Source organism: Piliocolobus tephrosceles, chromosome 2 (genome assembly GCF_002776525.5).
Source record: "Piliocolobus tephrosceles isolate RC106 chromosome 2, ASM277652v3, whole genome shotgun sequence".
Classification (NCBI taxonomy): Eukaryota; Metazoa; Chordata; class Mammalia; order Primates; family Cercopithecidae; genus Piliocolobus; species Piliocolobus tephrosceles.
Window position 1 is genome coordinate 171,225,250 of NC_045435.1, and position 15,895 is coordinate 171,241,144.

General features: G+C 38.3%; 1 protein-coding gene across 4 annotated transcripts in view; it reads left to right on the forward strand.

Moving 5' to 3' along the window:
• The window catches only part of AGTR1 (angiotensin II receptor type 1), a 45,767-nt gene extending 40,610 nt beyond the window's left edge, over nt 1-5,157 (forward strand). For 2 of the 4 annotated variants that reach the window (XM_023215386.1, XM_023215387.1), the window contains one exon: nt 3,150-5,157. In XM_023215386.1, coding sequence (XP_023071154.1) covers nt 3,150-4,276 — 1,127 coding nt within the window. In that variant the 3' untranslated portion in view covers nt 4,277-5,157. Of the gene's footprint in view, nt 1-1,963; nt 2,119-3,149 lie in introns of all 4 variants that reach the window. The other 2 variants (XM_023215388.1, XM_023215390.1) reach the window with 2 other exon arrangements.
• Nucleotides 5,158-15,895: the final 10,738 nt, after the last annotated feature.

The window sequence follows — 15,895 nt, forward strand, 5'->3', positions numbered from 1 at the left end:
GATTCTTTCAAGTGAATTCTCATTAAGGTAATAATAATTCACCGAAGTTTCCAGAGATGATCCCCTAGCTGTTCAAAGCAAACTTTTATATATTAAATACCAGTCAATATGAATCAATGGTAACTGAAAAAAAGGTTGATAGCTTGTGAAGAAGTTGGAGTACAGAACTATGCTTATAAATTGATCCTCACAAAGGCAGACTTTTTCTCATAGAAATTGTATTATGAATGCTAGTTATAGTTTGAGACTAGTTAATACAATTCTACTCACTCCAAACATAGGATTAATGGAACCCACATGAGTTGTGTGCTGTCAAAGTAGAGTCAAGAGGAGAGAGAAGAAGGAAAAGAAAATTTCCTCCCTGTTCTCACAGCACAGGGCACCCAAGGGTTTCTACAGCATAAAATGTACTCCCTTCTATTTTTTACTGCCCTTATTCCCAAGCTGAACCAAATATTTACCTCTGCCCTCATTTTCAGTTATGGAGTTCACCCAGGCCCTTTTCAACCTTCGAGGTTCCTTAACCTTTACATTACTAATTCTTTTTCTAAGTAAAATCCAGCTGATCTCTACTAGATGGTTAAAAGGATAGCAAATAGGTAAATTAATCCACATTAAGGCACAAATGACTGCTAGCCATAACCCTTTAATGACTAATTAATTTTTAATAAAGAATCTGTGTTTATATAAATGAATGTATACTTCTAAGTTGGCATAAGTTCAGAAACAATAATAAGATGAACTAGAAAATCTACAAGCTATAGGAAAATCCTCTGGGTGTGGAAGAACTAGTCATACCTCCCTAAAAGCCTAGCCTTAGTTTCTGTTAGTTCTTCTTTTCATCTTCTGTTTTCTAAACCACAAGTTTCTAAAAGCACCAAGGAATTTTCTCCCTGTTTATTTTGTTTTGTTTTTGTTTCTGTTTTCTTTCCAAGGTGAGGCCCAGGTTGACACTGAATATTCTCTGTGAAACTCTTCAAGGAGCAACACGTGATTTCACAGAAATCAGTCTCGATACGCTGCATTCATAGCTGTAAGTTCTATGCTGCTCACCCATTCATTTGTCCATTCAGTCACTCATTCATGAGACATTTGTCATCTGCCTCCTGGAATGTATCAGGACCTACACCAGTAAACAAGGAAACAAGTAAACACTAGTAGATTTTAAACAGGCTCTCCCCACAAGCAACTGACAGACCAGTGGAGAAGACAGATATGTCAACAGATGATTACAATAAAGTGTCAAGGATGGGTGTGGTGGATCATGCCTGTAATTCCAGCATTTGGGGAGGCCGAGGCGGGTGGATCACCTGAGGTCAGGAGTTCAAGAGCAGCCTGGCCAACATGGCAAAACCCCATCTCTACTAAAAATACAAAAATTAGCTGGGCATAGTGGGACGCACTGGTAGTCCCAGCTACTAGGGAAGCTAAAGCACGAGAATCACTTGAACCTGGGAGGCAGAGGTCACAGTGAGCCAGGATCACACCTCTGCACTCCAGCCTGGGCAGTAGAGTGAGACTCTGTCTCAAAAAAAAAAAGTGTCAAACCTACATCCAAAGTGTCAAAGGGCTCAGAAAAGTTGGGAAGGCTTTACCAAAGATGTGACATTTAGGGTAGATAGCACCTGTTTGTGGGTACCAATGTCCCCGTGAGTCAAAGAAGAAAAAGATGTACATTATATAAGCTGGATACCAAAAAGGACCAATAACCAGGACATGCAACCAAAAACTTACATAGGGAGAACAACTTCATTTACTCACGGAAGGCGAAGAGGCCACTTAAGAACTCTCTCACGTGTGTTCTCTCTTTAAAGCTGACTACTGGAGTTGTATCCCTTGCACAGCATCCCTTTGCACCGAAGTGAACACTACTTTAAGAACATGTGTTCAGCTCTCCTGAATGCCAAGCAAACCATGCTTGGCATGGCAGTGGTGTCTTATTTCTGCTGCTCTTTTTCCCCAGGGCATGCTATTACAAGAGAATGCTCAGCCATGTTCATCTGGGGACCTGCTCCTGGTAGAGCAATAGGATCTGTGTGCCCAGCACCACTGCTCACCTAGCTGTCCTGGCCTATGCCCAATGCTAACCTTCACCTGAGTGTGGCTGTACCACATTTGGTGACGTCACTCTCGCTGAACTTTCAGCCTCCGTCCTGGGACTTCCTGATGGACTCTTATCCAGGACAGAATGTGTTGATTTTCTAAATCACATAAATGAATAGCTTGACTGTTGATTATGTAGAAAATCAGAGCAAATATTTGCATGGCTTTGTGCAGTTCATTCCTGAGCATCTGATTCTTCCCAGAATTCCAGAAAACCTGCTGCTTTCTCAAGCCCTCAGTAAAGACATGCTTTCTAGATAATCCTGGCCAAACCTGTTCATCTGACATCTTTGTTACACAAATGGTTAACCACAGGGTTAACTTCAGAAATGGCTGGCAGATATGAAGGTTAGAAGATTCGTGCACTTTTGCTAGACTGAGTTGGAAGTTAAAGAATACATAGTTACTGACTGCAGAGGCCTGGAAAACAATGGAAAAAATCCTGTTCCTCAAAGTTGAGCCCTACCTCCTACCCCTCTTAAATCAATTGCCACAGTGACCAATTTGTCAGTCACCTAAAGGCAGCTATTCTGACCACTTAAGGGAGAATACTTATAATCTTTATACCTAAGTAAAGATTGTGAGAGGAAAGAAATGATTTAAAGAATACGATATGAATGTGTCACACTTCTAAGGTTAATGATAAATGAACTGGTCCTGCTTACCTCAGGAAAAACTTTCAAGTCTTTCTGAAAAACTAATTTAATTCAGTAGTATTTTCTAAGATTTAGGTTATGTTTTTAATCAATTTGGAAACTAAGATTTACTTATAGAGAAAAGGAAAAGGATAGGTTTATTCACATAGAACCCCAATTTCACTTCTCTGGATGATATTTACCATTTTCTACAAAAGCAATTATGTTCTAAAATTTAAATGTGCATTCTTAGGCTTTATCAGTTCACAGAGTTTCCTTAGGAAATACGATCCAGTATTTTTTCCTAAGACAAAAGTTGAGTTACTACGTTTATGACTGAGAAATGAACGTTCGTTTGTTTGTTTACAACAAGAATTTTTTTTTTTATCATTTTATTTTTATTTTCCCCAGGTGCATTTTATATAGTGTTTGTGACAAATTCGAACCAGGAGATCAAAATGATTCTCAACTCTTCTACCGAAGATGGTATTAAAAGAATCCAAGATGATTGTCCCAAAGCTGGAAGGCATAATTACATATTTGTCATGATTCCTACTTTATACAGTATCATCTTTGTGGTGGGAATATTTGGAAACAGCTTGGTGGTGATAGTCATTTACTTTTACATGAAGCTGAAGACTGTGGCCAGTGTTTTTCTTTTGAATTTAGCACTGGCTGACTTATGCTTTTTACTGACTTTGCCACTATGGGCTGTCTACACAGCTATGGAATACCGCTGGCCCTTTGGCAATTACCTATGTAAGATTGCTTCAGCCAGCGTCAGTTTCAACCTGTATGCTAGTGTGTTTCTACTCACGTGTCTCAGCATTGATCGATACCTGGCTATTGTTCACCCAATGAAGTCCCGCCTTCGACGCACAATGCTTGTAGCCAAAGTCACCTGCATTGTCATTTGGCTGCTGGCAGGCTTGGCCAGTTTGCCAGCTATCATCCATCGAAATGTATTTTTCATTGAGAACACCAATATTACAGTTTGTGCTTTCCATTATGAGTCCCAAAATTCAACCCTCCCGATAGGACTGGGCCTGACCAAAAATATACTGGGTTTCCTGTTTCCTTTTCTGATCATTCTTACAAGTTATACTCTTATTTGGAAGGCCCTAAAGAAGGCTTATGAAATCCAGAAGAACAAACCAAGAAATGATGATATTTTTAAGATAATTATGGCAATTGTGCTTTTCTTTTTCTTTTCCTGGATTCCCCACCAAATATTCACTTTTCTGGATGTACTGATTCAACTAGGCATCATACGTGACTGTAGAATTGCAGATATTGTGGACACAGCCATGCCCATCACCATTTGTATAGCTTATTTTAACAATTGCCTGAATCCTCTTTTTTATGGCTTCCTGGGGAAAAAATTCAAAAAATATTTTCTCCAGCTTCTAAAATACATTCCCCCAAAAGCCAAATCCCACTCAAACCTTTCAACAAAAATGAGCACGCTTTCCTACCGCCCCTCAGATAATGCAAGCTCATCCACGAAGAAGCCTGCACCATGTTTTGAGGTTGAGTGACATGTTCGAAACCTGTCTATAAAGTAATTTTGTGAGAGAAGGAGCAAGAGAACATTCCTCTGCAGCACTTCACTACCAAATGAGCATTAGCTACTTTTCAGAATTGAAGGAGAAAATGGATTATGTGGACTGAACTGACTTTTCTAAAGCTCTGAACAAAAGCTTTTCTTTCCCTTTGCAACAAGACACAGCAAAGCCACATTTTGCATTAGACAGATGATGGCTGCTTGAAGAACAATGTCAGAAACTCATTGAATGTGTTGATTTGAGAAATTTTACTGACAGAAATGCAATCTCCCTAGTCTGCTTTTGTCCTGTTATTTTTTTATTTCCACATAAAGCTATTTAGAATGTATTAAATTGTTAAAGGAGCAACAGGAAATGAGAGTTCAAGATTGTTCTGTCCAATTTCCAAAGGGCAGTAAAGCTTTTGTGCCTGTTTTTAGCTATTAGCAACTGTGCCACACTTGCACCTATTACTGCACATTTTGTACAAAGATTTGCTAAGCAGTAGTTGTCAAGTTTCAGATCTTTTTGTGAAATTCAACCTGTGTCTTATAGGTTTACACTGCCAAAAAAATGCCCGTAAGATGGCCTATTTGTATAATGGTGTTACTAAAGTCACATATAAAAGTTAAACTACTTGTAAAGGTGCTGCGTGGGTCCCAAGTAGTAGTGTCTTCCTAGTACATTAGTTTGATTTAATATCTGAGAAGTGTATATAGTTTGTGGTAAAAAGATTATATATCATAAAGTATGCCTTCTTGTTTTAAAAAAGTATATATTCTACACATATGTGTATATCTATATCTGAACTGCTGTTAATTGATTGAAATTTGGCAAAGTTATATTTACTTTAAAATAAAATAATTTTATTGCAATGTATTTATCTTCATTACTTAAAATAGATACTAATTTATTTTAACATAAGACTACCTTGAATGAGTATGAATATATTTTTATTTAAATTTTTATACAACTGATAGTTTAATACTATTGGTTATAGACTTTTTATCCTGACATTGAAACGATAAAGAAAAAACATTTTGTTCTACTGCATGACATGGAATAAACACATCATTTTGAATTTTTCAGTTTTTCACATAACAAAGAAAAAAATTAACTCTTGCTATAATGCTAGAACAATACATTATTTTACTAGTGATTTAATAACAGATTTTTTCTAGTTGTATATATTATCATTGCAGGAAAGTTAGAAGATATAGAATAACATAAAAATAAAAGTCCTGTTTAGCTTCCCCAGTCAAAAATCATTATTTTAACATTTGGGAACTTTTTTTTCTACTTTTTTCATTCATTATACACACATATATGTGTCTATCCTGATATTGAAGTCATGATGTGTATAGTACTTTGTATACAGATTTTTCACTTAATGTCATGGCATAGTAGTTTCCTACCCAATTAAATATTTTTCTAAAACATTTTCATATTTGTATAATACTACAAAATATGGACATATCCTGATATAGTTAACTAGTCACCAAACTGGAAAATTGAGCTTTTTTCTGATTTTTCAGTATTATAAATTACAGTGAGATGAGCATTCAAGTATGTGAATCTGAGAAATTTCCCATACTCCTAGAAGTGGTGCAACTAAAATACACATATGAACATTTTTTAATGTTCTAACTACCTGTTGTCAGCATGGGGTATTTACTAATTTTTTTTTTTTTTTTTTTTGAGACAGGGTCTCACTCTGTCCCCCAGGCTGGAGTGCAGTGGTGTGATCTCGGCTCACTGCAACCTCCCACTGCTAGATTCAGGCAATCCTCTCACCTCAGCCTCCTGAATAGCTGGGACTACAGGCCTGCTCCACCACTTTTGGCTAATATTTTTTATCTTTTTATAGAGATGGAGGTCTCAGTATACTCCCCAAGCTGGTCTCAAAACTCCTGGCCTCAAGTGCTCCTCCCACCTTGGCCTCCTAAAGTGCTGGAATTACAGGCATGAGCCACCACACCCAGCTTAAATTTAAGCAGAAAAGAGAGATTTACTATAAGGATCCAGTTGCTATATGCAAGGGCCAGGATGCAATTGTGCCTGAAAATTGTACTTTAACATTTCTGCTCCCATTGGACAGTTGCTTCATTCTTCTAAAGGATGTCAAAGCTCCTGAAGTTCATACAGGGCAGACTGAACGGCCCAATAAACTGTGGCGAAATGGTTGGAGTTATGCGTAAAATAATTGATGGTCGCTGTGGGCCAGGGGGTGTCGCCTCAGAGAGAGGCCTTGGCCACTGTGCAGAATTTCCACAAAGCAGACTACATTATTCTCACATTCCTAAATATAAAGTTTTTGTGAATAAATATGGTTCCATATGCCTTATATAATTTATATTATTTTTAATTTCATTAATGTAATACCAGGCACTCATCCCAAAGGTCCTTTACTATTTTCACAAACGATCACCTCAAAAAAATAAATTTTACCTTATCCCAAATTATAGCATAAACATCCTATAGGAAATGCCTCCAGGTCAGCTTTATAACTTTCTTTCTTTCTTTCTTTCTTTCTTTCTTTCTTTCTTTCTTTCTTTCTTTCTTTCTTTCTTTCTTTCTTTCTTTCTTTTTCAGTAGTTGAGGATTTTTTTGTATGTTTGTTTTTGTTGTTCGTTTTTTGTTTTGTTTTGTTTTGTTTTGTCTTTTGAGACAGAGTCTCGCTCTGTTGCTCAGGCTGGAGTGCAGTAGCGTGATCTCAGCCCACTGAAACCTCCACCTCCCAGGTTCAAGCAATTCTCCTGCCTCAGCCTCCCAGGTAACTGGGATTACAGGCACGCACCACCACGCCTGGCAAATTTTTGTATTTTTAGTAGAGATGGAGTTTCACTAGGTTGGTCAGGCTGATCTCAAACTCCCGACTTCAGGTGATCTGCCCGCCTCAGCCTCCCAAAATGCTGGGATTACAGGTGTAAGCCACCATGCCCTGCTCAATAGTCATTTTAATCCAAGTGATTGTAAGCATTTTAAACTTGCTGAACTATTTCATACGTTATAGTTGACAAGATTTCTGATAGATAATTGTATTTAGATATCCCCTATATCATGTGTTAATAATGGTGCTAATAACATGTTCCATGCCTCATTTTCATTTTAATTTCATTAAATTATATTGGGATTTTATCCCATCTCACTTGTGAAATAGATGTTACTAACCTTGATGATTATTCTTTTGTTTTCAGTGAGATCAACCTAATATTGGAGTTGAGACCCTACTTACCAAAATGTTAGGATAGGATGCCATTGTGTATTCTTCATGAACATATTTACAGGTTAGGTAGACTCCTTATTTTTGGTACATTTAAAAAATACATACAGAAAAAAATATTTACCATAGAGATCTAGGTGCCCAACAGAATGCAAAAGCTACATCTATATTGAAATATATACTTCAACATATACCCATTTACACCCACTTCTGAGGTGTAAATTTCAATATACGTAATATTAAAATTTACCTCATTCTAAGCTTTTGGGGGGAATAACAGCCTAGTTAGATTTCTAATGCTGACTCTTTCTCACTGTGGAAATTCATCTTTTTGGACTTCAATGACATCATTTTTCAAGTACGGTGAGTTGACTTGGTGAATGAGGGCTATTTTTTTTATTTTATTTATTTTATTTTATTTTATTTTATTTTATTTTATTTTATTTTATTTTATTTTATTTTATTTTATTTTATTTTATTTTATTTTATTTTATTTTATTTTATTTTATTTTATTTTATTTTATTTTATTTTATTTTATTTTATTTTATTTTATTTTATTTTATTTTATTTTATTTTATTTTATTTTATTTTATTTTATTTTATTTTATTTTATTTTATTTTATTTTATTTTATTTTATTTTATTTTATTTTATTTTATTTTATTTTATTTTATTTTATTTTATTTTATTTTATTTTATTTTATTTTATTTTATTTTATTTTATTTTATTTTATTTTACTTTTGAGATGGAGTTCACTCTTGTTGCCCAGGCTGGAGTACAATGGCATGATCTAGGCTCACTGCAACCTCCACCTCCTGGTTTCAAGCGATTCTCCTGCTTCAGCCTCCCAAGTAGCTGGGATTACAGGTGCCCGTCACCATGCCCAGCTAACTTTTTGTATTTTTAGTAGAGTCAGGGTTTCATCATGTTGGCCAGGCTGGTCTCGAATTCTTGACCTCAGGTGATCCATCTGCCTCAGCCTCCCGAAGTGCTAGGATTACAGGTGTGAGCCACTGCACCCAGCCTGAAGACTTTTATTTAGTTAATAATTCACTCATTCATGGATTTAATAAGTGTTGTATTGTTTCCCTACTCTGTGCTGGGTAACAAGTGTTGTGTAACATATAGCAGTTTAGTGTGTAGGATAAACGTGTTGCTCAGTTGCTGTGAGCAGTTTGAAGGAGAGCCAAGTGAGAAGCAGCTTGATTACAAATCATGGAAAGACTCTCAGAGTTTTGATACCACAGATTTTTCAGTTTCATAACTCTGTATACTGGTGCATTTTTTCCCAACAATATGTGCCATTCTAGGAAGCCCAAAAAGAGAAAATAGGTTGAAGCAGGTCACAAAAGTAGTGAGTGAAGAAAACAAGTTTCAAGGAATTTCAGATACTTGGTATGAAGAGTGAGATACCTGAGGGTAAAGAAAGTAAATCCAAAGCAAGAGAGATACAGAGAGACTGAGTGGACAGGAGGCTGGAAGCGGCCACACACTGCCCACAAGGCCAGGGTTCAGACCTCATAGGAGAGCTGACACAGATGTTCAGGGCCCCAGGACCATGTTGGATCCACTGGACTCAGACCAACCAGAGGAAGAGGGAATCCAAATATTAGGGTGGGAAGAAGCCATGAACAGTAGATGGAATAGTATGGGCCAAGCCCTAACCGTATGGATTTTGTAGAGTTCAGGCTCTATGACTGTATATTGGAGCTAATGATCAGAGAGTCAAATTTTCCAAATTCAAAATTTAACTGAGTCAGTTAACATATGACATCTGTAACTATATCCAGTCTTGTCTACTTGTGTAGTGAACACCCATGGAACCATCTGAACAGTGTCCATTTTCCCCTCATCGCATGAATGTTCTGCCCTACTCAGGGAAAGCACCACCTCAGAATGAACCATTTTCCTACCTAACTCCATCCCCAGGCCACAGTTAATTGGTCCAGGCTTGAAGTGGACCAATCATAGCTTTTCATGAGGATTTTTCAAACAGATGCTGATGAAGAGTTGGCCCCAGTGTTGGCATTTCTGGGATGTAAGGTTGATACCAAAACCAGCCACATCTCTCACCACGTGGAAGAAGCTAGTCTGCATGCAAAGTGAAGTAAATAGAAAAGGCAAGAGAGCCCTGGAGATGCTTGAATCCTTGATTCTACCTGCGTCTTATGTACAGCTATATCCCTGCCCACTCCTCTCCAATCAAGGGACCACAATACAGTGATCTATAGCTAAGATTTGCAAGTGTTTCTTCCCGCTTATGATCGATAAGAATTTCCCTTTTGTAGTGGCCAGCGCATCTTCTATTGGCCACCCAGCAGGAGTGATACCGTCTACATCCCAAAACTTATTGGTCCCTATCTTAATAAGGGGTCACAAGTGCTACCCCACTTCCATATGTCTCCTTATGAGATGGTAAGAGCCAGCACATTCAATAGTGTGTGTTAAGGGGGAAGAGGTGTGGTGATATAGACGGACCAACAGTGAGAGGAGGCTGAGGCTACTATACTATCTACTACTGTAAATTATTGTAAACTGAGGTCTCTCCCTGAGATGGCACAGCAGTAAAATACTCTTCTGTTGCAAGAACAATTATAAAAAATATGATTTGGACCATGAAATCATAAGCAGAGAGAGGAAATAAGTACTCCTCACCACTTGAGGCCCCAAATGCATGGCTTGCATGTTGCCTGGGCTCTCTTTACTTGACAGTGACCTCTCTTTACTTGACAGTGGCAGTGACAGTGATAGAACCAGTGAGCACAGCATCCAAACCTGCCCAAATCCAATGGAAAAGGCCTTCATTTACCAAGCTAACACACCTTACATGAGAAATTATATAACTGAAGTTGAAAAGATGCATTTCAACAATCAGGAATGCCAGAATTAGAAATGAGACTTTTTTTTTTTTTTTTTCCAGAAGCTGAGAATAAGAGAATTTAGCTTTAGTAATATTTAATTCTAAATCACTCATATACTAGGAAGCTTTGTATAATAATCCTTTATGAGTTTAAAGACCATGAGATTTACCCCTCAAGCAGTGTAATAAGAAAATATTTATCTATATGCACAAGAGATGTAAATTTGATGAAAAATTGATGTTAATTTTACAACTATTAAAAGCCAGTTTGCTATTACGATTATTTTGCTTCAAGTATCCAAATGATGATGAGCCAAATATGCCCCTGAGCCCAGTTCTTGATTCATTCCATGTCCTATAAAAATTCTTTAGAAAAATTGAACAAGATGAGAAATAGGGAGCCTGGCTCAACCTCCCAGTGAGTTGGGATGTATCTCACAGACCTTTTTCCCAAGCCTGACGAAGTTCTGCTGTGCCATATGGACATGTACAGTTGCTAAATGATAATTTTCCAAAAAATAAGCTTCAATTCTCCAAAATGGCAGATAGAAAGCAGCTGGTGTTACCCAACAGAGATAAGCCCTCCTAGAGTTCACTGCAGAGAGGAGAGCATCGTGTCTGTAGACGCCAGAGCAGATCTGCTGAGAATCAGCCAGCACCATGTGACACAAGAACCCACAGATGCGGATCCGTCCTGACTGGTGGCTTTCTTCCGGCCATTGCTGTTACAGAGAAGTTTCTAAGCAGTACTCAATGCACACAAAGCTAAGCAGAGGCTATATAGGCAATTCTTCAAATAAGCAATCATTATTCTCAGTAATTCTTGTAGTAAGTGGATAGTAGGAGAAAAAAAAAAAAAAAACCCTTTCCACTGATGATATCACCTTTATTTATAGCTATTTCTTGAGTCTCCCTATCTTTTTCACCTTCTTCAAGAAATTGTCCCCTATTACAATTTGCATGCCCACTCTTGCTGCAGAATTTGTATAGGGGCTCAACTCCCATTATTGCAAACTATATGATTTGGACCATGGATGTGAGAAGACTTCAGCAAATGAATCCATCATATTCCTCGAGCTGCAATGAGTTGGGCACATAACCTAAACGAACCCAGTTATGGTGAATTTCCTGGTTTTGCCAGCAGCTGTCAGACAAAAAGCTTGTTCTTTCCCACTCTATGGAACCTAGGTAAATGTGAGGAGTTATTGTAAATATTTGTCACTCCAAAGGAGAGGTGGGGTTTCCAGAAGTTGTCACAGTGTATATTTATACTGTAAGTATGGAGCTAACATAGTGAAAGACTGGACAAAGAATGGAAATGAATCAAGTCCTTATGACATCATTTGAGAGTTGACTTTCTATGCTAGAAATTTGCACTGTCCTCCAGACCTCCCTATCTTAACAAGTTGGGGATGGGTTTTCTGTCAAAATTATCCACCAGAATTTAATCTTCTGCCCAATTATTATAGTTATCATTTATTGAGTTCTGATTATAGGACAGGCATAGAATTCTTTGTTTATATGCGTTATATTATTTAATCCTCACAACAACCAGTCATGCTCTGTTATTATCCAATGAGACCAAAATAAATAAATAAATAAGTAACTTACTGATTTTACATAATCAGTCCATTGTAACATGACTAGCAAATGTTGGTATTGACATTTGAAATCAGGCATTCTGACTCCAGAATCTGTACTCTTATTTGCTAAGCTATGTTGCTTTCCTGCTCCTCACCTCTCCCCGACCCCTGAAAATGGCATTACAAAATATGAGTCATGCAGGTACTTTCCAATATATTGTCCAAGCCTATTTACTCAGAATCAATACAATACTATTTTACTTTGTCTGAAACCAATCTTACCGGATTTCAAGATAGAATTTCAATAGTCTTTGTCCTTGAAAATTGGGCTCACTAAGGGAAAGCAGTAATTGATCTTACAAAGCATAACACTGGATTTTACATTTATTGTAATGTGATTTCGGATGAGCTTATATTGGGTCTAGCAAATAAACAGGCTACAACTGTTAACTGTCACAGTAATTAGTTAAATGCTCTGGTCCTTTCTGCAGCCAAGAATTTAGACAGCACTTACTAAATGGGAGGAGAAAGGGAATTCTTAAATTAATTTTCATATCAAAGTTTTAACTTCTTACAGCCTAACGGAATGATGTTCTTTAAAATATATGTTTTAGGCCGGGCGCGGTGGCTTAAGCCTGTAATCCCAGCACTTTGGGAGGCCGAGACGGGCGGATCACGAGGTCAGGAGATTGAGACCATCCTGGCTAACACAGTGAAACCCCGTCTCTACTAAAAAATACAAAAAACTAGCCGGGCGAGGTGGCCGGCGCCTGTAGTCCCAGCTACTTGAGAGGCTGAGGCAGGAGAATGGCGTGAACCCGGGAGGCGGAGCTTGCAGTGAGCTGAGATCCGGCCACTGCACACCAGCCTGGGCGACAGAGCGAGACTCCACCTCAAAAAAAAAAAAAAAAAAAAGAAAACCTTGAAAAAAAAATATATATATATATATATATATATATATATATATATATATATATATATGTTTTAAAGAAACTACATTATATTCTGAGAAAGATTTCCTTTTAAGGTTTGGAGTTCAGGTTTGGCAACAGATTTTGGTGAAGAATAGACCTGGAATAATGAAAACAAAAGTGTGATTTATTTCAACTGTGCACAGAGACCCAGAGGATAAAGATGTTATGATCATACCATGAGTCCTAAGGACAGTTGTAGCAGCATCATTGAAAACCACCTCAAAATGGATGCTATTTAAGACCATGAAAGGTAAGGAGAGAGTTGCAACAGAAAAGATTAAATATGTTTACTGCTTCACCTTTTACTTCTGGCTGCAGAACAAGTAGAAAGGAGCAATTACACCCAAAACATTTAAAAGAAGAAAAAAAAAAAGCAATTAGGTTAAAGGCTGAGGAAATGATCATAACATGATGGAAGTTCCAGAAGTCAAGATGAATCAGAAAGTAGCTATGTAGCCTATCATGACAGGAAAGCTGGGCTTAGACATAGATCAGTGTTTCCCAACCAAGTGTGGACCAGGTGCATGCCTATAATCCCAACACTTTGGGAGACCAAGGTGGACATATCATTTGAGGTCAGGAGTTCAAGACCAACCTGGCCAACATGGTGAAACCCCACCTTTACTAAAAATATGAAAAAAAAAAAAATTAGCTGGGCATGGTGACGCACACTTGTAATCCCAGCTACTCATGAGGCTGGGGCAGGAGAATCACTTGAACCTGTTAGATGGAGGTTGCAGTGAGCCAAGACTGTGCCACTGCACTCCAGCCTGTGCGACAGACCGAGACTCAGTCTCAGAAAGAAACACAAACAACGAAAAACCAACCAAGTGTGATTGCATCCCCAGGGGACATTTGGCCATGTCTGGAAACACTTTTGATTGTCACAACTTGAAAGAGGAGAGTACTACTGGCACTCAGTGGGTAGAGGCCAGGGATGCTGCCAAACATCCTACAATGCACAGGACAGTCCCACACAACAAAAAGCTATCTGGTACAAAATATCAGCAGTGCCAAGGCTGGGGTCCCTGGGGCAGATGAGGAAGGGAAGAGCACCATTGAAGCTATGTGAATGCTGCAGTAAATTGTGCTAAATAATGAATTGCCAGTCTCGCAGTTTTTATAACCTCTAAAGTGTCTTTCCCTCTCTCTTTTTCCTGTGCTCCCACTCTCTTTCTCAAATTGCATGGCACGTGAACTTCATCCAGATAACCTAATTCATGGGGAAATTATGTTTTAAAGAAACGGGTGGGGGGACAGTGTCATTTCTGGGGCTAAGTAGACAAGTCTATTAAGCTTCTGAAAAGCAAAGGTTTATTTTAAACTCACTCATGAATGTTAGGAACAAAGGCAGCTGGTAGCATGGCATAAACCTAAAGGGTTATAACCCCACTTCCATGGGAGACAAAATGAAGGTGTGGGTTCCAGTGGGCAACTAATCCTCAGAGAAGACACTAAGTGCAGAAATGAAACATGTAAGCATGTGGTGCTGCTGGCTGCTCCACCAGGATGTTCTACGGTATCTTAGCATTTAATATGAGTCTGATGAAAATTTTTATTGAACAAAATCAAAGGTGCATTTTATTTTTACTCTAAATATTTCCATAGGGAATTTGAGTGACTTTCAATGAAAAGCACATTAAAACAGGGTAATACAAAAAGAAACCAGACCGACGAATCACAAAAAGGAAGAAGCAAAACCATTGACTATACAGACAAAAAGGTGTTGTGACAGATAAGAATATTGGGTTCAGAACTTCTTGCAGCCAGGTTGAAAAGGCATCACTAAATCTCCAGTTCTTTTTATCAAAGCAATTGCAGAACAGGTCCCCATATGGAGCAGTCTTTTCGACACTGAATTCCTAAGGAAATTTCTCATGTGGCACTGTGGATAGAGACATAGAGTCACAGAGGGATCGTTTTTAAGCATCATTTTTTATTTCAGCCTGATTCTTAGTTAGTTGTTCTTAGAATGTTCTTCTTAAAAGCCAAGAGCATGACACCAATTCAATGAAGCTTGGTGATGTAAGGGTTTTATCCAGCATTGTGAGATAAGAGTCACCCAACGGTGTACTTGACAGGCACAGCAATGTCCTTATGATGTCAATGAGGACCTCTTGGTCCACTGAAACCTTAGATAAGATAGGCTTAGATTCCCTCAAACAGTGTAAGATCTCCAGAAATTTCCACAGAAGCCTGAGGAGCTTATGTGTTCATGGTCTCCTTTAGTTTTGACCATCCGCTTTTCCAGTTCAATTTAGAGATTATTATCTCACTACCCCACGCTGTAAGATGCCATATTATTCCATGGCTATAAGACGCCATATTCCATGTGAAACAGACAGGAAACAACTCCAGTTACACACACACACACACACACACACACACTCAACAGCATACTAACATGCTATGTCATTAAGGATTATCTTTGATTCAAAAAGTCATTTGTCCCTTGGAACATTTCTCCTCTGGACTCCATGCAGTGCCAGACTTCACTCCATCTCACACATCATTCCCTTCCTTCTCTGCATCCTTTCCTTTTTTATCTCTACCTCCCTTGGAGAAGCAAACCCAGTTTCTATTTCCTCACCCCTATCACCCTAGCCATTCATCTCATTAACTACTCCCTTCTGAATATTAGACATCCTTTCTTTCCTGCAAAGGTTCATCTTCTCCCAAAAACAGACTTTCAGGATATTTTCTTAGAGAAATTCCGGCCCACACTATGCAGCAGAAAATGAATTCTTCACCTCGTCACTGACAGTTCAATGGTTCTCAAATAGTAGTGCCCAGTGCTAATGGTGGGAAGCAAAAAATTCCTCAAGGAATGGAGTATCTTCATATTTTGATTTATTCAGAATTCTTGCTCCATCAAGCCCCATGTTTTCCTGACTATCTGATGCATCGCCTCCTGCTGCTTCTACTTGACAGGGACTACCCGATGGTTCATGTGAGGCAGGGCCCCTGTGCCC